General features: G+C 39.9%; 1 protein-coding gene across 2 annotated transcripts in view; it reads right to left on the reverse strand.

The window, feature by feature from the left end:
• FOCAD (focadhesin) overlaps nucleotides 1-27,111 on the reverse strand; it is a 121,562-nt gene that overhangs the window by 11,770 nt on the left and 82,681 nt on the right. For both annotated transcript variants that reach the window (XM_055790331.1, XM_055790330.1), the window contains exons 23-37: nucleotides 25,614-25,706; nucleotides 23,368-23,456; nucleotides 21,179-21,220; nucleotides 18,194-18,302; nucleotides 17,571-17,687; nucleotides 15,576-15,814; nucleotides 13,828-13,917; nucleotides 8,228-8,375; nucleotides 6,262-6,381; nucleotides 5,187-5,309; nucleotides 4,343-4,420; nucleotides 3,897-3,968; nucleotides 3,640-3,742; nucleotides 2,416-2,496; nucleotides 1,194-1,322 (exon numbers count right to left, since the gene is read on the reverse strand). In XM_055790331.1, coding sequence (XP_055646306.1) covers nucleotides 1,194-1,322; nucleotides 2,416-2,496; nucleotides 3,640-3,742; nucleotides 3,897-3,968; nucleotides 4,343-4,420; nucleotides 5,187-5,309; nucleotides 6,262-6,381; nucleotides 8,228-8,375; nucleotides 13,828-13,917; nucleotides 15,576-15,814; nucleotides 17,571-17,687; nucleotides 18,194-18,302; nucleotides 21,179-21,220; nucleotides 23,368-23,456; nucleotides 25,614-25,706 — 1,633 coding nt within the window. The remainder of the gene's footprint in view (nucleotides 1-1,193; nucleotides 1,323-2,415; nucleotides 2,497-3,639; nucleotides 3,743-3,896; nucleotides 3,969-4,342; nucleotides 4,421-5,186; nucleotides 5,310-6,261; nucleotides 6,382-8,227; nucleotides 8,376-13,827; nucleotides 13,918-15,575; nucleotides 15,815-17,570; nucleotides 17,688-18,193; nucleotides 18,303-21,178; nucleotides 21,221-23,367; nucleotides 23,457-25,613; nucleotides 25,707-27,111) is intronic.

Raw genomic sequence — 27,111 nt, forward strand, 5'->3', positions numbered from 1 at the left:
TACGAAAGTAAGACTCCCACGTGAAAAATAGGAATAAAAAAAGTCCCCATACATTTAACAAATTTCAGCTATTCATAAGGTTGCGCATGTTTGCATCTGCATAGACTGCAAAGCTCGGTATAGGAAATTCTTTCACTTATTCTTTTGAAAGACTTTACAATCAATTGCAAGAATACCAAGTAAAACAGAAGTTGCAGCTCAAGTATAATCAAAAATATTTAATATGTAGCCAAATCTTTCTGCATCTAGCAAGCAGCTGTTCCTCACAGGACAGTGCAATGATTTCTAAGTGCTTATATAAGCAGTCTGTGTAAGTAAAATAAACACCAGAAAGAAATAACTACCTCCCGTATCTGGGCTCTACAGCCCATCAATTTAAATGCAATAGCACTTACCCAAACCAGCTGTAAAAGAATCCGCAAGACCAGTAATCAGTTAGATAAATCAGGAGAAAAAAAACTCAGTAGAATCAAACAAGGGAATACAGAACTTGGTGCAGTAGTTTGTTGGGGTTTTTAAGGAATTAGTTTGAAACTCAGACATTTAAGTCAACCAAAACAGGCACCATGAGATATCATGAGTAGAAAATACTATACAAGCTGCCTGACATAATATTTCAGGATCTAAGCTTTTCTCCAGCATGAAAAAAATACTCTTAAGCGCATTGACAAAATCAGGATCATGATGGAAAAAGGGATATGCTCTTCTCTGTCACCCAGTGTAATTTAGTAGAAAGTGTCTGTCAGACCAGTGATAGCTATATGAACTACAGACCAGTTCAAACTCGTAAGCTGCCTGCAGCCTCTGACACAGGCACTGGATCAGCATTTAGTGAGTACTGAAAATAAGATACAATTAGTTGAGTTTCATGATGGGCTTTTCTTACTGTAAATAGTTCAAATGAAAAAATTGGCCAATTTCACCAGTGTTTTAGGGAACTTCCAATACTGCTCCAAACTTCTTAGCTCTGACCTTCTCTAGTCTTTTCCTGAGTGAAAACAAACTGTTTCCACATGGTGATCACAAATACATGCTTGAAAACATTAAAAAGTTGGTCTTAAAAGCACAGTAAACATATCAATCCCCGCAATAATTTCAAGCCCTGAAGTGGGCTCTAAAGTCTGTGGAAGCTGTGTTAGTAAATAAGTCTTGTAACAAGTACAGACGATTGAATAGAAAAGTGTTACTCTTACCAAAGCTTAGCCTCATCAAAGGAGAAAGAATGGATGCCCAGTTTACAGGTGGGTACTGATGGCTTTCTCCAACTAAGGCAATAGGTGCCAGTGCTACTTTCACCAACTCAGCTGGAACGGATTCAGGGCCTACAACAGAAGAATCAATCTAAGTCTGAATGTTGTACACACACATTTGGCTAAAGAGCTCAGGAAAAAAATGCAAACACTGCACTGAAGACCGATCTATAGTGAAGAACTGAAAAGCATTATTAAAACTACTGTTACTTCTTTTTGTACCTGAGAATTAGCTATCTCTTGTTTGTAATCAACACGTGTTGTTAACATTAATGTCCTATCAAAAAAAGCTTTTTGTTACTGATAAATAGAAACTTTTTGGTTCCTTCTCCTTGAACTGATTTATGAGTTAATTAGAGATTTTCCTCATCTAGTAGGGTAGTATTTTTGTGTTCATTAGTAGGAGAACAGCAAAGTTTTCTGACACTGCTCTCCCTCCCCATCCTGTAGGTGCTGGCCACAAGAATTGTCAGACAGATGCTAACCTTTGCTACATACTGTGTTACTTAAACACAAGGAGTTAACTCGGTGAAAGTCCTTGTGGGAGGCAAGCCATCATGGCCAATTTTTACCTCCATTGAAAGCAAAGCCTGCTTCATGGGACAGCAGTGAGCTCACTTAGCTCCACACAGGAATAATCTCTTCTGCTTTATCTCCCTTAAAACTGTACTCAAAGACAGCTCTCTTTCACTAACAACTCCTCATGTAAGAGCATACTTTCTTCAGGTTCCTTTGCATTTATCACACATAGCAGTAACACAGTTGAATCCCACTCTGTTACAGAGAATCTAAACCTAGGACCACTGAAATAAGGGGCAGCATAAAGTTTGCCTGATAATGGTGTATTCCTGAGGATACATGCTAAAACCTAAAGTGATTTCACTTTCATTCCCACAGGGAGGACACATCATCTCACAGACACAGAGGGAAGGGGAAAGGGTTTAAAAAGTCATAGAAATTCAGTGGAGAAAATTAAAGCCCTAACTACACAATTCTACCTTATTGTGTCAAGTGTTACTCAATTTTTTGTTTAGAGATTAAATATTCCACATCAGTGAAATTCAATTTAGTATTTAGAAAATTCTCTTTGCAAATAAAAGCAGGTTATTAGGGTGACCTTTTATTGTCATAACAAATTTCCCTTTATGCAGTTTGATCTTCTTACCTTTCTTTCCACTTTCAATGGCAAAGTCAATGGCTGCCCGGATAAAGCTGTTTTGAGGCAAGTAACTAAAATCTGGAGGAACTGTAAAGACAAAAAGACTGTTTATACACTAAAACATGTCAGCAGAAATTATAGCCTTCAACTCCCACATAAATTCGAAGGCCAAACTGAGCTATGTTTGAGCTAACTAATTCTGTAGGTGACTCGAAGCATTTAGATCACAAGTTTATTGATAGATGCACTGGCTTTTCCACTTCTAAGGGAAGCTAAACATTTGTGTTGGTGAGAGGTACAAGATTTGAAAAAATAAATAAATTGCCCAAATGAAAAGCCAGGGATAAGAACTTCCTTAAAATGTATCAGCCACGGTGAGCCAGGCTTTAAAAGGGAGAGCTTCAAAAGCTTAGTAAGTTCAACGCAACCGAGGCATTCCACATCTATCTAACCTCAGGGATGTGTGCCAAGATTACACAAAAGCAGAAACGGCAAGAACCTTTATCTTGTTTATCTACAGTTCATATTATTGGCTCCCAATTTGGTTCACACTGAAGCGAACAGCGTCCACTTTGTTCCCTCCTATTACTGGTATTTAACCAAGGTGTAATCCTGCCTTTATTTTACCAACAGATACTGGAACAACACCGCAAGGTAATGATATATCAACAGAAAATGAATTTCTGCATTAACTGCTACACTGAACGGGCACACAACACTAGTTTTTGACTTCAGCTAACCAGAGAAGATCACTTCTAGAAAAATACTTTTGAAACATCAGCTTGTTCTTGTTATGGACCAGTTTTTAAGAGTTGGCTTTTTTATACAGTGGGAAGTGCTGAAACAAAAATTAATCAGTTTTCAGGGCATGGAGTGGGTAAATGTCAAACATACGCCACATGTAACGTAAAACCTCTTTACAATTTATTCTATGAAAGAATACAGACAGAAATAATATATAAATTTGATCAGAACAACTTAGAACCTTACTTTTGATACTGCAAGTAAAAGCAGATGGGGGCAGATCATATTCAGCACACTGATGCCTGCTTCATGTTCCAAACTTTAGGCCTGGCACACAGGACCATGGGGTCTCTTGAGTCAAAGTCTGTCATGTCACTTAACAGGGCTGCAGTGCCTAGCCTGTATTATCTAATGTGTCCCTTGCTGCCTGCTTAGCTAGGCGCTACTTCCATATGTTCTTTAAGCAGCAATAATAAAGCATCTTACCGGACGCCCTGTTCTGGGTAGAAGACAAACAGGACATATGAAGGCGTCCCAAAAGTCCTGCTGCATTTGTCTGAAGGCCAATCTGCCCCGAAAAACTGATTACCTATTGAGACAATAAACCACTAGTTAAGACAAATTTCCCTACATTGCCTCATTCAAGCTGCACACAGACATTATGCTGATTTGGCCTGTTTGTTCAAGGTATCACAATATTCTAGTGCATCATCCAAAGCAGGAAACACATGCTACCTTCTTACCTGTGTAAGGGTTCTGATGACTTCATTCAGCTTACTTTGGAAATAGGAGGACTGAATGCTCTCAGATTTCAGCTGCCAGAGAAAAATTAAAATAAAATTATGTGAATTTTATAAGGGAAAAAAAGAAAGAACAGAACAGAGAACATGTGCTGAAAAGACAGATTACATTTGCACATGTGCCTTTCTGTGGGAGTGAAGAGAGAAAGCCTACATGACTGTAAACTTTTCCACAATGGCACTGCACATGGGCCACACGATGAGAAAATGTAACAGACTCCATTTTACATATTGTAATACTATCCTGCTTGGCTCATACCCAACATGACTCATTATTGCATAAATGGAATGCCCTGGTATCCATAGGGATGCAGAGGATGTCATTCCACCTTGCCTTCTACCTAAATTTCTAGAAGAGATAAAGGTACCATTGGCTTGCTTGTTCTCACCTGTATCATGACACTTTCAGAGCCCACCAGTGCAACCAGTCCATTGACAGCAGCCAGACGCTGCATTGTTGGAGAACCCTGGAAGTGCAATTCAGCATCAGTGAGTCAATGCAGTGAGACAACACTACTGTAGGACAAAACACTTCCAACTTAAAAAACTATGACTGCTGTCACTTGAACACCTCTCAACTAGTACACACAACAATCTTTTTATGGCAGACTCCAGCATGCTGGATAATTATTTATCCCTGTCTCAGTGATTAAAGGCTTTCCCCCTCCCAATCTGAAATCATCATGCATTTCTCCCTAACAAATCACTTTCTTCCAGCACTGTCTGCATTCCACAAAATATGCCAGTGCAACTCAACTCTGAAACACTGTTTCTTTATTCTTACCTTCAGCTGCAATCCTAACATGTAAATTTCGAGTTGGATTCCAAACACACAAATTTATTACAATGAGATAGATTAAAATTCTTATAACAACTCAAGCACTATAACGACCATTCTGTTAGTCTAATTTGGATAAGTAGCACTTAATTTCACATGGCACCTTTATTTAATAACCTAGATTTTCTCCTTATTGTTTGAAATTAGAAAAGATGTCCAAATTAAGATCTAATGGAGATAAGCACTTCCCATATATCACCCAAGCAGAAGAGAAACAGGTTTTTTTTTCTTTAGCAAACAACAAAGTTGTATTTTTGCTTCCAAAGGTCAAACAGCATGTTCAGATAGTCCTAATTTTTCCTAGAATCACTCCTGCAGAAGTAAGAAAAAGTATGTTCCTGCTGTTCATTTAAATCACCCCCAAAAAAACAGGATATGAATTCAACCTCCTTTACCTCTGCAAGCACGATTTTTATCCAGGCTGGTATTAGTTTGTTACTCAGGTCTTCGGCTTTCCCATGACCACAAGCTGACAATCCATATATTATTGCACCTAGAGCTAAAGCAAAACCATGGGTCTGTAAGGTGAAAAAGATACATTAAAAAAACAGATCTTCCATAGGATTCTATATTCTTTTTAATATTTTTGAAACATTACTTAAATATTTATTATCTCCCAATAATTAGAAGTAATGTCTTTGTCTAAAATACTGGACACTTTCTTATTTCAAGTATTTTCTCATGTCAAGTGATACAGGATTTTCTGAGACTAAATACTGATCTTTGGCATGTAGATTGCTCTGGAGGCTTTACTTTAGAGCAGTCGTTCAGATATGAAGATAAAAAGCTGCAGCAAAGGTAGTTTATTTTTAACTTTCTATTTTCCAGATAAATATTCTAAACAGCTGATTAGTGCAATAGCAGGCTTTGATTCAAAATGGTTACCTTTTTTTTTTTCCCCTTTTTTTTTTTTTCTGGCAAGCATTTAACAAAAAAGAACACACACGGAAATATGGAGATTATTTTTGGCATTTTTAAAGGATAACCCTAGGACACTAGGAATGAAACTGACACCTGTAGGAAGCTGTGGCTATGGCTATGATGCACTGTCTGGAGGCTAAGGGAAAACAAAAAATCAGAAGAGCACAGTAGATGTATTTTCCTACCAAGAAAAAGAATCTAAAGAAACACATCATAGAAGAGACAAAAATTGGCACAATGCAGGGACTGAAGACACAAAAGAACTCAAAAGTTCTCAAGAGAGAACTCAAACATTCCCAAAAGAACTCAAAACTAACTTCCCTTCTAAACCAAATCAAACAGATAAAATCCAGTTTTATTTCACTGTCTGGCCATTGCTATACACCTGTAATCACACGGTACGCACAACACAGGCAGCATCAGTTAATGCTGAAAGTAGATCAATACAATTTTTTTGAAGTTACAGCCTGGGTAAAGCAATATCCAATATTAAATAGACAAGAGAAAAACAGAACTGAAGCAAAGCCCAAACACTGAATTATGTATGACCTGCTGATTATTTTCCACTAAGGTATGTAGCTTGTTCATGGCCTCCTCAGCCTCAGCTGCTTCTATGATTCCAACACTGAAAGCGGAGACACAGGAACAGGCCACAGAATAGGCAAGTACCTGAAAAAACAATATTTAATTCTATTAACCAGTATCTGATCAAATTCACTGTAGCAATGTGTACATGGAGCAATGTGCCAGCATGACAAAAAAACCATGACGTTTTCAAATTACTCTTTCAGATGTTCATCCCCTCTCTGAAAGATTCTTCACTGATGCTAACACTGACAAATACAACTAAAGCTTGGAAGTACTTTTGGTTTTATGTAGGTCAAACTGCTGATCTTGAATGTAGTTACTCCTCTCAACCGAAGTATGCGATCATCATTTATCTGAGCATACACAGCATGCTGTGATCCCATCAGGGCTACAAGTAGGTCCACACACCAGAAAAGGAGCATGTAGTAGAGCTGTCTCCCACACAGTGCATGACACTAGCTTCATGTCCTTGCAGAAGGATACACGATGCTTTTTCTGTTCTTTAGCCTTAGACACGGAGAATAAGGAAATGAAGCGCACCGTTTAACCTCCTTAGTACTGAAGCTAAGTAACAAAACCACACATGACTATAAGGGAAGCAGACAGCATCTACCTACCGTGCAGGACTGACAACAATTTTACTTGGCCCAAGTAATGCTCAGATTGTACCTCTTGCTACAGCAGGCCAAAGTTACCTCTCGAGTACAGGATTACATCCCAGCCATTTATAGCTCTGAATAAGCCTCTTGTGCATCCCTTTAGTATTATTCATCCTAGGGTACTGGCCAAATCTTCCTCAAGTAATTATCTTTACAATTCCTTACAGAGATTTTAATTGAAAAGGGTAGGTTTTGCTTCTCATCTCAGACTATCTCATGATGTCAAACAGATGGTGCCTTTCATCTCAGAAGTTGCTGTACTGAACTCAAATTGAGTTCAGTAAGGCACTTTGAGATGTCTGGGGAGAAATAAATGATTTCATACCTGCAAGACACTTTAATGCATGAGCCATAAACTGCAAAAACCTAATCCCCAACACACATGTACTGCTAAAAAAATAAAATTCCATAAAAGAAGACCTTTAATAAAAAGCTTTCAGAGCAGCACCAAGAGGGGAAAGAGAGTACTACTACCAACCTCTGCTAACTCCCTTAGAAAAAACATGATTATGCAACTCAGCTGTTCAGCTGTTGCAGGCTAACATACATCAGGTACAGGGTTGCTTTTTTTTGTGCAAAACACCTGCTTATTCCAATACTTGTTTTCTGTTGTAAAATCCTCCAATTTCATCAGTTTTACTTCTCAAGTTTTACCTTAGTAAGGTTATACACTTGGTACATGGACCACGTCAAAACTTACAGGACATATGTTGGTAAATTAAATTGAAATTCATGCTCACACTTCAAAATATCGTTACGATCATGAGAATAGCAAATGGGGCCATAGCAGCATTCACAAGTGCAAGATTCACATTAGCTAGTGACACCAGCTTTCAAAGAAGGAAACAGAGGGCATATTGAAGGAGCAAGTATTAGTATTAACGTTCCCTCTGAGGGTAACTTGCTGTCTGCTTTCTCATAGATCAGATGAGCTGTAACAACTACACGTAAGACAAACACATACCCACAGTTACTCATGACCCAACTTTCAACAACTTAAGATTAAGAAATTAAAGAAGCACTTCAAAGTGTGATGTCTGTTACTTTTTCAGGCAGTTTCTTACTGTTTGAGCAGCCCTACATGTTATTCTATTATTGTTACTATGATTTTCTTCAGCAGATAAAACTCCTGTGTATTGTGAAAGAAATAATAGAAACCAAGCATTCCAGTACTACAGATATAAAGCTTCAGTAAAAAGTCTATAGTTACTAAAGAGAGGCAGCAAAGTAAAAGTAAGATTTGAAATTTCTGATAAAATACGTCATACCTCCTGGACACATCTGCTTTGGTCCTCACTGCTGTCCAGGTATTTGCAGAGTTTTCGGAATTGAGTGGAAACATGCACTCGCATTTCTGTTTGGCTACTGTGACTCATACATGAAAGAACAAGTCCTACTCCCAAAATACATCCAGTGCTTAAAGAGAAGACAAAAGAAAAAGAATTAAGTATGCTTCAGCTGCTGTGAACTGTCTTTTCACCTCAACATGTGTTGCTGAACAAAAAGACCTCTTGGTGTTGCCTGATAACTAGTCCTGTGGATATTTACTTACCACAGTCAATTTTACAAATAGTTTTTGTTTCACACATAGGTGATGCTTTTCAGGAGATGCAGGATAAAAGAAGAACAAAAGAAGAAAGTGTGTACTTAAAATAGTAAATCTTACTGTTGTGGTTTAATCCTAGGCAGTAATTAAGCACCACGCAGCTGCTCGCTCACTCCCCCCTCATCCAGGGGGGTGGGGAGGAGAATCAGAAAGGAGTGTAAAAACTCAAGGACTGAGATACAGTTTAATAATTGAGACAAAGTAAAATATAACAACAGTTAATACAAAAAGAAGGGACAAGGGGAAAGGAATGAAATCCAAAGGGAAGGGAGGAAAGAAAACACAACACAACCGCTCACCACCTGCTGACCGATGCCTGGCCCAACGATCAGCAGCCCTGGCCAACCCCCCCTGCCCTCAGTTTACATATGCAGCATGATGCCCCATGGTATGGAATACCTCTTTGGCCAGCTGGGGTCAGCTGTCCAGGCAGTGTCCCCTCCCCATTCCCCATGCCCCTCCAGCCCTCTCACTGGCAGGGCTTGAGAAACCGGAAAGTCCCCAACCCAGTACAAACGCCATCCAGCAACAACTAAAACCATCAGTGTCCTATCAACATGGTTCTCACATCAGAGCCAAAACACAGCACTGCACTAGCTACCAAGAAGAAAATTAACTCTATCCCTGCTGAATCCAGGACAACGATGTAGAAGTCTGATGACAGTTGTGATTGAAGATGTCTTAAAGTCAAATCAAACAGCTACTGACCTTGCAAAAAGCTCCATAAAGAGCAAGTTGGTTTAATGCTCCTGTGGTGGGTTGACCTTGGCTGGATGCCAGGTGCCCACCAAGCTGCTCTACCTCTCCCCTCCTCAGCAGAACAGGGCAGGGAGAAAATAAAATGAAAAGAAACTTGTGGGTCAAGATAAAGGCAGTTTTATGAAGCAACAGCAAAAGTCTCATGTGCAGAAGCAAAGGAAAACAAAAGGTGTTACTGTTCTCTACTTCCCATCAGCAGGCAGTGTCTGGCCACTTCCCAGGAAGCAGAGATCAGTACACGCCAGCAGTTGCTCCAGAAGACAAACACCATAAATAAAAAATGCTCCCCTTCCTTGTACTTTCTCTTTTACATCTGAGCAGATGCCGTACGGTATGGAATATCCCACTAGTCACTTGGGTTCAGCTGTCCTGGATATGTCCCCTCCCAAGATCTGGCCCATGCCCAGCCTAAGGTGGGGGGAGGTTGGAGAGGCAGCCCTGATGCTGTGCAGCGCTGCTCAGCAGTAGCCAAAACACTGGTGTGTTGTGTTATGAGCACCTTTCCAGCTACTGATATGAGCACAGAGCTGTGAGGGCTGCTATGGGGCTCAGCCAGACCCAGTACAGCTCCACACCGCAATTTAAAGGAAGGCTACTGTGTGTTTCAAGTTTCATAGCAATTTGCTCCTTACCACATCGTTACTCAATATGTATCAGTGTTTATCATTTGCTCAATATTTCTCCAATATTTATTCTTACAGATGCAACCCAGTTCTGCCATGCACTAACTTTATACAAAAAGCTGTATCTGCAAAGGTCTTGCAGAATTCATCCTCAACATGGGAAATGTAACAAGGCAAGCCAGAAAATCTACTGCCCCTTAGTTTTCTCAAAAACTTTTTACATGCAAACCTTTCATAAGGTTAGAGTTAACTGAATCTTCAACACATTCTTCTTTATTAGCAGAAAGGCAGGGTGAGTGGGGGTGGGAAGAAGAAAAACCTTCCAATACAGGGACTGTATGTACTGCTCTTTGTTACCCATATGCTGTGCTGTTACAACTGGATCCTTGCCGTTGATTTTTTTTCTTTTAATTATTTATTTATTGTTTTTCCCCCATACACTGAGGTTCATTGAAAAAAATCTACTTAATATAATCTACAAGAATAACTGGAAAAGTTAACAGCCATGAATGTACATGTTCGCTCAACCTAAGCTCCACATAAATTAGGGTTGGGGAAAAAAAAAAAAAAAAAGAGTTGTTCCATAGCTTCTGTAATCAGGAAGTACAACAAAAACCTGTGGCCTAAAGAACTGTCTAAATCACCTGTCATACAGATTTTCCATATACATGCATGCTGAAAAGTGGCATACCAGTACATTTTAATAATCTACTTATTTCACTTTCTGTCTAATATAAGGGCAGATTTAAGGCCCACTCACAGATCTCTCGATAACATGAGTGTATTCCATTTAAAATCAAGAGTAACTGCAAAGCTTCTAGGGCTCTGCCATCTGTGAAGCTCTGTTTCAGCTAAAAACTGAGGAAACATTGTATTACCACGCTTAACTATCTGAAATCTTCTTCCCCCTTTAAAAGTATGTTTCACTTCTTTTTTTTTCCCCTGTGGAGTTATAACATAAAACTGTACTGATTTGCAAATGTTATTGTGACCTTTTCTGAGAGGAAACCTGCAGTTTAAGAGTATTTTATGCAATTTATACTGACATAGAGATTCTTACGGAACATAACTGGACTTTCACCAAACTAAAGCAGTGGCTCAGGGAAATATTCTTACTGCTTATTGAAAACAACTCTGTTTTCGTTTCTCTTACCTCTTCCCCCCTGCCCCAATTTTAAAGGACAATTCTCCTAACTAAATTAAGAAAATTGTATATAAACCCAACACTCCTATCAAGGCTTATGTGATCAGTGAAGCATGGTTGTGACCTCCAGTTTGCATAACACACACATAGATAAACCACTTTCTTACCTAGATACTCAAGGTAGAAGATCAGACCAAACCAAAACTTCAGCAAAAATATCTGTTTCTCAATAACGTCCTTCGATGTGCAAGAGGTCTCACTTACTCAACAACCCTGCACAGGTGCATTACTGAGTAGACACACATTTTCTAAAGCAAGTGGGAGGCATGCCACATCACACAAGCCTACAGCTGTCCAGTTAGGGCACTGGCAGGGTGCAGGATGGTGGCAGGGTGTGGGGCAGGGTGCAGGGGGCCAACAGTGTGATGGGGGCCAGCAGCGGGCAGGGCAGGGCATGGGCCTGGCAGGGTGCTGGCAGGATTGAGAGGGACAGAAGGGTGCAAGGCAGGGTGCCAGCAGAGCGCGGGGGGCTGTGTGCAGGGGGTCAGAAGGGTTCATAGTAGGGTGCAGGGCCCTGCAGGGTGTGGGGCAGGGGGCATGCAGGCTGGAGGACCAGGGGCCAGCAGGATGTGGGGCAGGGGGCCTGCAGGCTGGGGGGCAGGGTCTAGGGGGCCAGCAGGGTGCAGGGCAGGGGGCAGCAGGCTGGGGGCAGGGTGCAGGGGCCGCTGCGTTCCGCTAGGGGGCAGCATGAGCCCGGGAGCACAAATGCCTGCCCACCCTGCAGCCATGGCCACCCGCTCGCTCTTGTCCTGTACTCCCGTGGCAACCCCTCGCTGCCAGAGAAGTCTAGTTTGGCTTTTCCGTGAGGCATTTATTTCCAGCTAATAGGTTTCACAACAAGCAGTACCACTCAAGAGGCAGCTCAAATCCTGACTAAGCCATATAGGTTCACAGCCCAACGGTTTGCAACTGTGACCCCTCACAGCTTTTCAGGAGGTCCACTGGAGGAGGGAAGGAAAAAAGCAAACAGGAATTACTGCTCTGTTTCCTCTCAACAGGGAGGAACTGGGCAGATGTTCAAAATCAAATAAAAGTTCTACGTACCTGCACTGAGGCACTCAAGATACTGCAGTACCTTCCCTGACCTAGAAGGGAAATGACTGCTGTGGAAGACACACTACTAGTGATGCTCACGGTGTAATGGCAACGATACATGCGCTTTATTGTTCAGTTATTCCAGGTTTACCAACACCAATTGTGCAATACCTTTCAATAATTTCTTGCCCTGCTGGTGGGCTGCTCTTCTCTTTGGGACACCTGAAGCATAACCTCAGTTGGTTAATTTAAACATATTTGCTTTAACCAGTATTCAAAATGCCACCCACAGTTGTTAAACTAACGGCCTGGCTCTCCCAGACAAGTCAGTCACGTGAGGCAGCTGCTCCCCGAGATCGCACTATATTGCACACACATGCACATACCAGTAACAGGCTCCAACGCAGAAGCAGCTAGACTTCACCGAACACCTTGGTAATCACTCAGAAGCATCAAGGAAGGACTTATAGAAACATCTTTCGTTACTGAACGGGTGCAGGTAAGATCAGCAACCCTGCTCCTAGAATTGCTGGTATCTCCCCGCTGCCTGCGAGCAAGGTCATGTTCTCTACACATGCCCAAGGTTTTCACTTGTGGCAGTGGTGGCCACTGCTTCTTTTCACCTTGCACTAGGGACTGTGTGGAAAAACCTATGTGTGTGTTAGATATACGCACCTATGCATATGCTTATCTATGTACATATATGAAGGCTTTTTTTAATATATATGCGTGTGTGTGCATGTGTGTATTCATATTCATTTATGGACACTCACTTTGAAGGGAGAAACACACAGAGGAATAAACCAGCAGGCATACCCTGAAATTCAACAAGCACCAACTCAGTCCTGTACCTGGCAACAGACAGTCTGGGGCCAGAGGAGCTGGGCATTAGCTCTTGGGGACAGCCTTGGGCACTGGTAGGCAGCAAGCCAAGGCAGGGCCAGACATGCACCCAGGCAGTGATGAGGGCCAGCAAAGCGTGGAGAACATGACAAGGACACAGCCATGAGAGCCAGGGGAAGGATCACACCTCTACTCCATGTTCACTTATACACCTGGAATACTGCTCTGAATGCAGGACAGACAGCAACAAAACTGGAATGCATTCATGGAATGCTACTGAGGCAGCAAGGCTGGAGCCCTTGCCCTGACAGCAGAGGCTGTGGGGCCACAGCTGGCTCATCTGTGAGAAGGGACGGCTTTGGGGGCACCCAACAGCATCTCCAGCACTGACAGGAAAGGACTGAGGAGATGAAGCTGGGCTCTTACACGGTGGGAGGCCGAGAGGCAGTGGGCACAAGCTGAAATATCATCAGATGTTCACATGGAAGTAAGGACAGCCCAGAAGTGCCACCAGGGCCCAGAGACGATGTGCTGCCTCCAGTGCTGGGGGTTTCAAGCCCTGACTGTAAAGCCTCGGGCAAGTCAAAGCCCATGGCCGAGTCTGTCTTGGGAGGGATGCGGACTTCTGAAGGTCCTTGCCAGCCTGTGTGGGTTAGTGGTTCTACGGCAGAACTCAGAACAGGCTGGCTCCTTATCCTACCCTTACACTCTCTGTGTAGAATTAAGGAATAAAAGCATGAATTGAAAAGGTGGAGTTCAAAATAAAACTAAGTATCATAAGTAATGAAGGAAACTCACTTGTACTCCAGACTGGTGTCAAAGCAGCACTCTTCCAGCGCATCCAGGGACTTCACTAGAACTAAGTTAATCTGTTGACTGGGTATGTCACTACAAAAACAAATCAAAATAGAAACCAAAAACATCCAAAACACAGCTCTGCTTTTTAAATCATACAGGATATTAAACCACCTGCTAAGACTTAATGTGCCAGTAAACAGAGTTCTCTTCTTGCTGCAGGTTCTTATACTAGTCTGTAAGCAATAACTATATGACTGGTCATTTGTGTCACATTCATATAAACATACTCATATACAAATAACAAAAACATATTCAGACCTTAACTGGCAATCATTATTGCTACAACACCCAGCATCTAGGATTTGTAAAACACACCTCACAGGGGGAGGGGGATACCGATGGAACATGATCTCTACTAGACCTATAACTATTTATAAACTGAAAATTACGACGTTTTAAGATATTAGCTCTGTAAATCCCTATCTCCATCCATTTACCTAACTTACTGATAAAAAAGGAAACATTTACTTCTCAATCCAAAGATGTCATAGGGACTCCCCTCTTACAAAATATACACAGTTTTCTTAATGAACAGGGCATCTTTAACGTAAACAGACTCTATGATTTTATATTAGCTACAGCTACATCCCTACAAGTTTTGCTGTTGTTGCTTGGAAGAGTGTTTAAAATTAAGCTTTGGAGTTATGCAGGGCAGTGGAACAGTAAAAACTGCTACAGTCTGTAAGAGATTTTTAGATAAATTTATTGATTTCAACACTTCTTGCCAAACAAATAAAACCCCAAAATGCAAAAAAACATTCAAATACTCCAAAACACCAGGCTGACCTAACATCATTCTCTTGTGAGACACCCCATCCCCAAGTTACATGGCTGAGTCAGATGCAGCAAGGCATCAAGACACAAAAGGACAAGGATTAGAACAGAGCAATGCTGAACAGCATTTTAACAAAAGCAGGCATGTTGGAAAATTTAGCTTCACTGAGCAAATCTGTTTGATACCTGTGCCTGTGCACTACTTCAACATTTATTACAGGTATACAGGCATATATAGTATATACCCTATTATGGGTATATAGATATATATTATAGGCAGAAAGGATCCCTAGTAGTCAAGACGGAGGAGTATAAAGCCAAACCCGCTTCTTAATTTCTCTGGAATCATCAGAAATTTGCAGCCAAGGCCAACTCTTCTGCAAAAGAGGCATTTTCTACCAACTTCAGAACATCTCTTTGCTGCTAACACAGCTGTTAACAGCATGCCTTAAAGACAGTCCATTACACTACTTCCGTTATAGCTCCATCCCTGTATGTGTAACTCACATGATGTAAGTGGATACTATCCAGTGTCCAGAGCACCACTTAGAAAGAAACCAATGAGAATTTATTGTGAATTATTTTACTATATTGTGAATTACTTTACAATTAAGCCTCCTAGGGCAGCCAGTGCTGTTTAAAAACAAGCGTGCGCCTCTTCTAGCTGACTCTTTGCACACTTACCTTAGGGTATTATGAAAATTAATCATCCATCCTGAAAAAATGGCAAAATATCCAGGATAGCACTGGGGGTGGTGTGGTAAAGACTGATAACAAAAGACCCCTTTTAAGAAACATTGCAGATCCCCTCAAAATCATTTGCCTATGACTTGTAAATAATTCTTCAGAACTTAAGGCCATATGCTGAAAAATTAAGTTATTTGCATACCTACATTACATATAGTAATCCTTACCTGAGTTTTTCTTCATAGGAACATGAGATAAACATCCCCAAACCAAGGCCAACATGGATTTGAACAGCTTGAGACTCATCAGCATTTGGTTTCCCAGGTAACCTGTCAGTCAGCATACTCAGGACCTCCTCCACCTTCTCCTTGCATGATACAATGAAAACTGGCACTAGGAGAGACAAAGCAGTGGCGGCACAGGAACGAGCTATAATACTAGCAGTATTTTCACCTGAATAGGATTTCTAGAAAAACATAAAAGAAGGGAAGAAAATAGATCTCCTTTCCAGGTAGTAACACTCAGCACTTTAGGAATTTAAAATAAATACATATAGAGCAAACAGCAGCACAGATGTACTCCAATCTGACAATAAACAGCATTTCATGGAATTGCCTCTGGTAACAATTCTATTCATAATGTATTTTCTAAGCGTAAATAAGATTGTTAAGTATGAAACTGTAAACAAAATAAGATAGGTTGCAACTAGATTTTAACAGCTAGTAGGCACATAAATACATTGGACTATTTTAGTTTTCACCTTCCCTGTTAAAATATGCAGCAGCACGATCAGAAAAACAGAAACCAGCCATGATGTTAGTGTACTTCTGTAATTATAACACACTAAGAATTTAGTGAGCTGGAAAAAGCACTAACTTAAAACCATCACACCTAGGATAAAAAATACCATGAGATTTTGCAAGATAACCAGTAGAGATGATTTCTTGAAGCAAGATCTCTTACAAATGTTTTTAATTCCTTTCCGTTTTGAAAGGTAAAATCCATACAGCTACCTCTACTTATAAAGCAAGTTTGGACTGACTGTAAATGATAGCCTAATGTATATTTGTCAATTTCCATATGCAACTCTGAAAAAGAAAAGAAAAAAACTCCAGGATGCAAGGCACTCTGTAAGACAGTGATTTCAACTGTGTGCCCTAGAATTTTACACACATAAGATTTTAACATTTTTTTGAAGTAAGTGGATTTTAGAAATGGAGCATTGTCACATTGTTCCATCTCAAAAATACCTTTTTTAAACAGTATTATTTTCAAAGGCAAGAATGACAGAACAATCTAACAAGAACTGCTACTGCTAACCAAGTGGTTGAATTTCCTTATGTCCAACCAGCCTTGCATTTATTTAACACTACATTTGTTTTGGTGATGTATGTCCCCTATCCGTGATGACATGCCAAAGCTGACTCAGGATCCATTTTCAGCTTTTTGATGCTAACATCTCATTACTGGACCAAACACAGCTCATGAATGCAGTTAAAGTTCTGGTTAGAAAACATTATGACACATTAGCAGGCTGGTATTTGGCCTTGTAGGACCCAAGTTCCCTTCCGCACCCATGACACAAAGAATCTCCGATCTTGTTTTGATAACAGATAGTCAAAGAGTTAACAATACCTATTCCTTAAGGTCTATATTGAGCTTTCAGTCCATTTCAAGACCCTACTTAAGAACTGCCTGATATGGCTTGAGAATTTCAGGCTGGTTATCACACTGCAAGCACATACTATACAACTACTGACCCTCAGGGGTTCAAGAGGTACTGTAAAATAAGAATCACTGGCTCCATAACTATCACATTTTGAGAAAGTATTGAAAAAGATTTCAGAGCCCTAAAGAACGGTGTCAGAATCACTCCAGGATTTGATAGTGTGGTTTGAGGAGAGTCTGTTCATATTAAAAAGTTTTGTTTTGTACATATGTGCCAAATATTCTTAGGTTTTGAAGGATTTTTTTTGTTTTAAAAATTTCTTTCATTCATGTGTCCTCACATGTAGTTTTTACTATTTTGGTAATAAAGACAAAAACTCAAGGCAAACCCAAATAAAAGCAAAAAACATAACGAAATAAAAAGAACAAAAGCAAGAAAAATTTTGATTCTCCTCTATTATAACTACTACAGGGCAAACAGAAACAGGAAATTCCACACTAAGAACTCCGAAATACAGACGTTATTTGGTTGCCTTTAACACCACAACACATACCTGGTAGAAACATGGGAAGACTTGACCTTTAGGATGATAGCGGCTATTCACAATACTAAAGAGAGTCTCTGTGACCATATAAATCCAGTGTTTTGTGGGAATAAAATCAGGTTCAGTCTGTAAAAACCAAAATCAAATAATGATGCTTATTTTTTTTCTTAAATCGTGTCCTAGCTGAACAGAAGCTCAGCAGTTGATATTCCAGCTATGATCCATCAGGAATGAGACTATTTTGCCATGCTTACGTACAGTAAGAAGCATATTTACTTGCCAATGCTGACCCTCCAGACACTACTTTTGATCAGGTTCTATGCAGTGAAAGCAAAAATGGTAAGAAAGAGTCTGGCTGGGTTTCAGTGTGCGCTAGACCTCTATCTCATCTGTCAACACCAATAAAAAAATGTATTAAGTCATTATGTTTTTTGTGAGAAGGCACCTACAAACTCTGACTGCTTTTGTACAGATCACACAGCAGCTACCAGATGGCATTCACTGAGCAGGGTGAAATCTGAACTTCAAAATATGAAGTACTTCACATCCACTTATCAGGCCCCAAACACCTGGTCATATTGCTTCATTCTATTTCACTAAAAGTAGAGAACTTTTTTCGCAGATTGACTCACCTCAGGCATCCCTTCAGCGTCTGAGGAAAGACTGCTTTCGTATTTGGCTACAGCAACTGCAAGACCAGTTAAGGCAAAAATACAGTTTCCTTTCACCACTGGGCTGTCTCTGGACAGAAAAAGGCACAGTTAAGAAGCATAATAGAGATGCAGACAACAAAACACGTATCTCAATGCAAAAACATTATGCCATAGGTGTTCCACAAGGGAAAGCCTTTGTACCTAGCAAATGTATTGAGCTGCCTTCTAGCTCAGCAAAAGTCTATCGTGTTTCATCTCAGGAATTAGAGAAAGAATGGAGGACAGAAGTGTTTCAGTCTTTTTTCTTGTTTGCCTTTTATATAAAGCCTAGCACAAACAAAGCTGTATAAAACCAGAAGCTTGCTTCCACTATAATGAAGCCTGCCACTCTGCAGAGCAAGTAGCACCCACAGAAATGCACCAGTTGTTCTTAGCTAGTACTATCTCTACACAGAACAACAAAAAAAGCTCTTCAAACAGAGAACGGTAGAGAGGCAGGTGCCACTTCACTGCAACAGCATCTGTTCAGAAGATTTAGCAGAGCTGCCATCACTGAAATCTCAGCTTAAAAAAAAAGTTTAAAGTTACTCCCCTGTGTTATGAAAACAGTAACATAAAGGAAAATAACAGGTTTCAAAGAGTAGTAACTTCCACCACAGTGCAAATGTTTACTTTTAAGGAACCAAGAAAAAAATATCTGCTACCTACAAATAGGAAAGAATGTAATTGTGCTCAGTTTCATGAAAAGATAAATGTTGATAACCCAGTCATTCCCAGAAAAACATATATAAAGTTATATGCAATATAATCTTGTTGGAACTCTCTCAGTTGACAGTGTACTATACTTTTTGCATCAGTGTTCCATTTCTAAAAACTTCCTCAACTGTTGCAGTAAAAATACACCTACACTGCAAATTTAGGCATTTGTTCAGACCCAAAGATCTCATTTTCTTAACAAAAATACTTTCTGGATTTCTGGTTGTCCTGGTTTTGGCTGGAATAGAATTCATCTTTTTCTTAGTAGCTGGTACAATGCTGTGTTCTGGATTTAATAGAAGAATAATGTTGTTAACACACTGATGGTTTAGTTGTTGCTAAGTAGTACTTAGTCTAATTCAAGGACTTTTCAGTCTCTCATGCTCTGCCAGTGAGCAGGTGTACAAGAAGCTCTGAGGGAGCAGCACCAGGACAGCTGATCTGAACTAGCCAAGGGATATTACACAACACGGGACATCAAGCTGAGTATATAAATCAGGGGGAGTTGGCCAGGAGCTGCTGATCACTGCTCAGGGACCGGCTGGGCATCGGTCAGTGGGTGGTGAGCAGCTGTATTGCGCATCACTTGTTTTTTTTTTCTCCCTTAGGTTTTATTCCTCTCTCTCTCCCTCTCCTCTTCATTACAATTTTTTTTCTTGTTGTTGTTATTATTATTATTTACTTTATTTCAATTACTAAACTCTTCTTAACCCATGGGTTTTACATTTTTCTGATTCTCCTCTCCATCCCACCAGAGGAGGGCAGGGTCTGGGGTGGTGAGAGATTCGTTATGTGGCACTTAGTTGCTGGCTGGGGTTAAACTACGATAGTGGTTTGCTTCTTAAAATAAGGCACACAGATCTTAGTGGAAAGTCATTGACCTCTCCTGTTTGGAACAATAAAACTACCTCCTTTCAGGTAAGAGACACTTCAAAATAATTACAAGTAGGTGCTTAGTTAATTTCTTTGAAATCTCCCCCATATCTCTTGCCTTAAATAACTTCCTAATCTATGTACAGAACCTTTGTTCCTGTTGATCAACAACATCTAAAAGGTTACATTTCATTATGTACTTCAGACAGAAACTTAAATCTACATGCTCATGGAAGCTGCATGTTATTCATCCATCCCTCTCAAATTAGGCAATGCTCCTACCTCAACTAGTTTTGCTAATGAACTTCTGTAACTAAAACCATAATGTTAATCCCAGGACACCGAATATGATATATTTGAAGTTTGTTATTTTGTTCCTCTTTTATTTATCTCTTTTTACTATCTTAGAACACTGGTATTTTTACTGAGTAACTAAAATATCAAACAGATCTTCCTATTTCAACCCTCTTTAACTGACTCCTTCAAGATGGACCAACAGGTAAGGAAATGGAACAGCTGGGAATGTTTTAAATATCTGAATGATGATAAGTTAAAAAAGGAAAAGTTCAAACCTTTATGGAAAGTCTTAATTAAAATCTCCAGAACTCTCAAGTTGCAAAAATATTTCAAACTGGTCTTTTATACATTTACAAGAATACCAATGTTGAAACGGCCTGTGAGATTTCCCTGCAATTCTTTCACTGATGACATCTTTATGATATGGCATCCTCTAAGTACTTGTTCTTATGAAGATTCACTATTTTTGATGCTTTTGCTTAACCTGGTGCAAGTGGCCAATTTCAGGTTAACCAAGGGCAACGTTAAATAGGAAGCTAGCTGCCAGTGGAGAGTGAAAGGAGGAAGTCCAACCACCTCAGCAGCCTATGAAGGAAGGTTACGATACTGCTGCCTGAAAGCCATGCTAATTCTAATAGCAAATGAACAAGCCTTTCACAACCTGAAAACATGTAATTTCCTGCCTTTTGGGACATCTGGGCACAGAGACAGATACCTTAACAGAAAGTGCGACAGTTTTGAAGGGCCAATACTCCACTAAAGACCACTCAGCTTCTACATAAATGAAGCTACTTGAGACAAAGAGTTAAAAACCAAAACATGTAACACACAGCCCATATAGCACTACCCAGGCTTTACTCAAAAAATTAGGCATCAGCCTGACAGTCAGTGGTAAAAATCTGAAAGCACAAGGCGGGAAAGAGTTCCTTTCCTGAAATCATGAAACTGGGTAGATAACCAATTGCAGAATTTATCATCTTACATCTTCTGCCACAAAAAAGACCTCATTTTCATCTGTAATACACCAGTAGTTCTTACCTGGAAGCACCTTTAATAACATCGGTCAACATATCTCTGACCCTGCAATAGAAACGGAAAGAATTTACATCATGTTCATTATATTATAGCACGAACTCAGTTAATTTCTCCTTATACCTTACACGCATTTATCCTAGGTTAACATTTATCTCATCTAGCTACTAGAAGACTTAGTGCAAATTAATCACAAGCATTAAACTGTAAACGTGCTTATGTACCACTGAACATTTCTTCATGCTCGTGTGCACTACCAATGTTTTATAAAGGGCTCTTATTTGACTTCATTCCAGTTCCTGTAAAATGTGGGTGCATACAATAGCTGTAAATCTGTCCTTGGAGCTGTTACACGTAAGTTTCCAGATCACTGTGCTATGTCTTAGCATAATAAAATAAAAATGTTTTACAACAGACAACTGTTACAATTTATCCAGCACTTACTATAGTGCTGGAAACCACTATGGGCAGTTATGCTATTAGGCAGTATAGTAACCTGAATCCATTTAAATGAAAACCATAGGAGTGGTTAGTTTCTTACACATTACTGTAGTTGATTTATAATAGGGTACTTGTTTGCATTTGTTTAGTTTTGCATTCATATAAAGACAGAAGCAGAGATGCAGCGAATCTTCTGTATTGCTAGGTTTGGGTAAGAAAAGAGATCCTCTATACAGCAACATACAACACCATCCTGGCCACGACTGCCACCCTACAGAAAAAGCTACACTCCAACCACAGTTCCACAACATGTGATTAGAAGACTAAAAATGTATGCCTAATAAAATAGGGCCATATGTTATAAGACTGAGTTATTCTCAGGCTTTAAAAGAGACCTACTCAGACTTTCCTTCACAACCACACCATCTTTGCACAGTTTCAAACCCAGCTCCACCAGAAACACTTAGACCAACTTGGCAAATACCAATGCAAAATTGCACAGTACTTGAACAATAAAGCATTAACACTACAGCTTATATGAAGTTCTCTACAACCAGGTTAAACCCAGTGGGCAACACGAATGCTTAATGGGTACTGAAGTTAGAGCCCTGAAGCACCAAGCAGTTAAGGGGGAACAGGAAAAGATATGAAAGCTAATACTGTGCTCCCCAGTTACTTACTGCTTTGATTTCGCTACTGTTTAAGGGAAGTCTGTTCATTTTTGACATTAACACTACTTAGGAAATACAGAACAGAAATCAGCTCAGGAGAAATCTATAAAAGCAGCACTGCTATAGGCATTCTCCTAAAGAGAAAGATAAAATGTTTTCTCTTTATACCCTATCAAGAAAGGGATCGGGTAGAGCAACAACAGAAAATTGTGCCACCTGCTACCTAAATAATCTCTTCTACTATAGTGTATCTTTCTGGATCCTACTATGAAACCCACTAATCTAGACTAGCTGGACCAAAACAACAGACACAAATCTTGTACTCCTCTTGAGTGGGACTTAGTAACACCTTTGTGACTGAAATGGGCAAAGGCCATTTTGGTTTTACTTGTACATATTTCATTCCCAATGCACTTATGAACAAGCACAGAAACATATTTATACTGCCTATGGATACGTGGTCCTTTCTCTGCATGAAGCCTCCTACTTACCACCTTGTCCCCCTGGTCATGCACATACATGGCTAAATCCTGACTGAGAGACACTCCTCAGCTGACTGAAGCAGAAGTAGCTGAGGATATGGATTAGGGTGTCTGGTTTTAAACAACAACCTCAGGCTCAGCACTGTCAATTTACCATACGAATTGAGCTGTGTCTCAGTTCACTACATCATACGTCATACCATGGCTTACATTTGTTTTATCAAGCTGTTTTCAATGAGACAGCTCACTTAAGTCTCCACATGTAAGTTTTCTCTTTGCATAATCCCTCTGCTTCAACATGACAAAACAAATACAGTTTTCCATTCCATCCAGTTGTTTACACCACAAAGCTTCAGGAACTGTAAAAGGGAAGGCACCTGTGAACCCATATATGGGAATCCTTACAATCACCCAGCAGTCTCTTTATTCGCACTCTCCCCTGCCTTGGTCATTGTATATGTGGTGGTCTGTTGTTTGTTTTTTATTTTTTAATTAGTGCTCCTACAGCCTTACTTACAAAACTAAAGGCTTTGAAGTCTTGCCCTCCTTTGACCCCTCGCTTGTCATTACAAGTGATCAGGAGCAGACAGGACTTCCTTACCAGAGCCAGGCTGTAAATTGTTTGTATTGCACCTCTTCTGGATCCTCTTTTCCATGTTTTAACTGCATCTCCAGCTCTGCCTGCCTCCCCTGCAGAATTACAGAGTAAGTCAGAAGTGGATATTACATGGCCAATCATCGTAAGATTTCTTCAGAGAACACTTAGGTAACAGATGTAGCCTTTCACTTGAGGGCTACTTCATACGTGAACTTGACTGCTTTTCATATGTGATCCCACTGTAATACACAATACAGTAAAAGTAAAAGAATTGATAATTTTTTAATTCTGAGGAAAACAAGCTGCAGATGGCTCAAGTGGCCACTAGGAGACATCTCTCCTAGAGCATGCAAAGTGTCAAGTTTCCTTGGGAGGGAGTACAACAAGCAGGGAACGAGATTTAGAAGCCTGCTAACTAAAATATATTCCAAGAATAAAACATCACCTTCTGGATTCACTACTTAAAGCAGAATTTCTCATCCTTTTCCATTCTATGACCCCAACCTCCCCGTGACCTCCTACTTATTTCTGTACCTTAAAGAAGATGATATGGATTCTAGCCGCTAACAATTGTTACCTAAATATATTAAGCAACTTTGTTAAATGTTCTGCCTCCAACTGTGAGGCAAGTACATCTCACCTTCTTTAGGTTGTCTGTTACTACTCCTTAGTAGTTATTATGCTTTAAGTGAAAAACACAGGCGCATAAGCTGCATGTTTCAGGTATTGAATTCTCATAGTTTGTGTGTGCACAAAATCCTGAGAATGCAAGAGAGCTGATCCTGTAAATTCAGATGCCACTCAAAATGTGACTCTCCACAGAGACTGAAGGAGCATATTCAAGAAACGGACTAAATCGAAGGCTACATAAAAACTATGCAAAAACCTATTACAATTTCCCCAAACACATAAACATTGGCTTAAGCTCTCTACTAAATCCCATAGGATCATCATGATGAGGTTGATTTCAGTCTCAAAAGCATGCTGAATGCACAAACTGGAAGAAGTGTGTAAGTGTGTGAGTATACATAATAAAAGACTAGAGGACTTCCAGGTGTCCAAAGGGAAAAAAACCCTCACAAAAGTGTTTTGGTGAGCTGGACTCTATGAACATCTGCCTCCAAACCGTAGAAATGAGTACTCTACAAGCTATTCAGAAAAACTGAATTATGTACTATCCAGACTACTTGGACTGCAGGGTGTTTTGGCCATCTCAGATGAAATGTACTACAAAAGCACAAGGAGTTAGATACTAAGTCTCCAATAAGGGACTTGAGAAACAAGCAAAATAGGCTTTATTGCCATGTAAAATGCCACAAAATGCTTGAGAGGCTTTCAGAAACAAGTCTGGTAAATGCCAGCTTCTGGTCAAATCTTGCCGCAGAGAGGAAACAAAACAGGAAAGTAACTAAATGCAAGCAACAATAGCCCCCTCTGTAGTTACAAGCTGTTGCATGCTTTGTAATGGATGGGGCTGGCTCGGCTTAGAATCTGCTGGTTTGCTGGTGGCCAAGATCAATTATGTTTTGCAAATGTTACAGAAGCACATGTTTTGTTGCACAGCAAAAGAAGGAACAGCCAAAACTTCTAGAATTTGCTCAGCGACCTGCACTGCTCACACTGGAAACAGCTCACATGGTCTGGAAATACAAATAAGCCCTTCCAGTAGCACAAAGAGAGCCTTCTAGAACGCAGATATTTGTTAAAAGTTTTTTAGATCATTTCCCTGTTGAAAAACAAAATGACACTACATTGTTCTAGATATGTCAGCTAACCTAATGAAAGAGAGGTTTTAGGATATTTTCTAGTCATTAGATAGGGTGGAAAAATCAAGACTAGTCCTTCACAGCGTGACAGCATAACATGCTGGTTGGAGAAGTTCTGTTTAATGAAGCATCCCTCAACAGCTTCTGTTTCCTTTGTGATACTATTACTACAAAATTCCTACCCAAAATAATAGGTTAGAGCTCTAGCTAAAATTTCACATTTTAAAAATATTAAGAATTGACACATTCTGCAACTTGATACAAGAATATGACTGCAAGAACTTGAACTGTAAGCAGAAGTTACCCTTCTACAAAGTATCCCAGAAGACTCATTTTTATCTCCTTTTCAAAAATTTTTATCAGTAAACACCTAAAGCTTTATTTTTAAATTATTTTACTTGCATGAATGCTCTTGCTGGTAAAAATAAAACTCATACCACTTGGAGAGGCATTAACATGCACAATTATGTACCTCAAAATTACCTGCAGGACTGCACTGTAGGCTCGATTCATAAATCCTAACCAGGACTGTGGCAGCAATACGGAACGGTGCCATTCAGAAGGTTGAATGTTAACCTGTGCAACACACCAGAAAGGGTAGACACGGTTACATTAAGTCTAACACAGGCAGAATATATTCTCCAACCTGTGATTTGCAGGCGATCATTTGCTCACGCCCACAGGACATTACACACGGCTGTAGGAAACTAAAATGACAATGTACTTTGTTTCTCTTTCTGGCTTTACCCACATCAAGTTACTTTCACCTTCGTTACCCAGGCCAGGCAAAATTGGTTGCTTCAGGTAGTTCAACAGATAATTGATCCCAGAGAGAGCTGGAATTACATGTAGCAAAAAGCACAACACTTAGTAGTACTGGTAGACAAAAATACGTATGTAACAAAGACGTTAGTGCAGTTTACGCTTGTCATAGTTTTTGTAAATCTTAGGTGCTTTAAAAGCTTTAAACAGACAAAATAAATACAAGCAGATGACTAAACACAGGGGAGACTATTCAAAAGGAGTTAGTACCTATGACTGAGCATGTACCTGTGTTCAGGTACAAAGTTAAAACTTACTTTAAGGAAACGAATTGTTAAAAAAAGAAAGGAACCACAAAGTTTCTTTCTAGGAAGCACCAGTATAGAACTAACAGGAGAAAAGCACCACCTCAAACAGCTTAAAGAAATATGTGACAGCTCTCCCTGCCTGCCCTCAAATCTCATACAGGTATGACAACCTCAACTTCACAGCAAAAGAATAACTCAAACATTCAATTATACAATGTGACATATGTGCACAGACTTTCCTCAGGAGCCCAAGGTTGTTCTCTTCAGTAAGCAGCATAGCAAACTGACTCAAAGACTTTTCCAGAACATGTTGAAAAGCAAAAATGAAGTCAAGTGATCTCAGTAACAAGCCATTTTCTAGCCCTTGGTAGCTTAATGAAATAACTACAAGGGTAAGTTAAACAGAGCGGGTCACAAATTCAAGGCCACCCAGAAAGTTCTCCCAGATGTCAGAGTCCTGTGTGATACATGCACCTGTCTCCCCGCAACTTGCATGTTACGCAATATATAAATGAAAATATATTAATTCACAAAAAATATAGTTAGAAGAGTCTGTTTCCCTCTATTCATTACTGCCTTAACTGCAGCAACATTTTATTACCCTAAGACAGGAGTTCAGGTGTCCTCTCCTTTTAAACTGCTGTGTTTTCAGACCCATAAACAACACAAGCTCTGTAATTAAAATGATGGATGTGCACTGTTATATCTCATCATATTCCATGGTAGGCATACAAAATTGGGTTTTCTTGCTACTGTCCAATTATTTCTACTGTCTGTCTCTACCAAAAAAAAAATGAAAAAAATGTCATCACAGCCATCTGGACTCCATTGGAAATAAATTATTTAATCTCAGCAGTTTCCAGAGTAATCAGTTTTTAATAAAGGAAAGACAAACATGTCAGGTTGATGTG

The sequence above is a fragment of the Falco peregrinus genome, chromosome Z (genome assembly GCF_023634155.1).
Source record: "Falco peregrinus isolate bFalPer1 chromosome Z, bFalPer1.pri, whole genome shotgun sequence".
Lineage (NCBI taxonomy): Eukaryota > Metazoa > Chordata > Aves > Falconiformes > Falconidae > Falco > Falco peregrinus.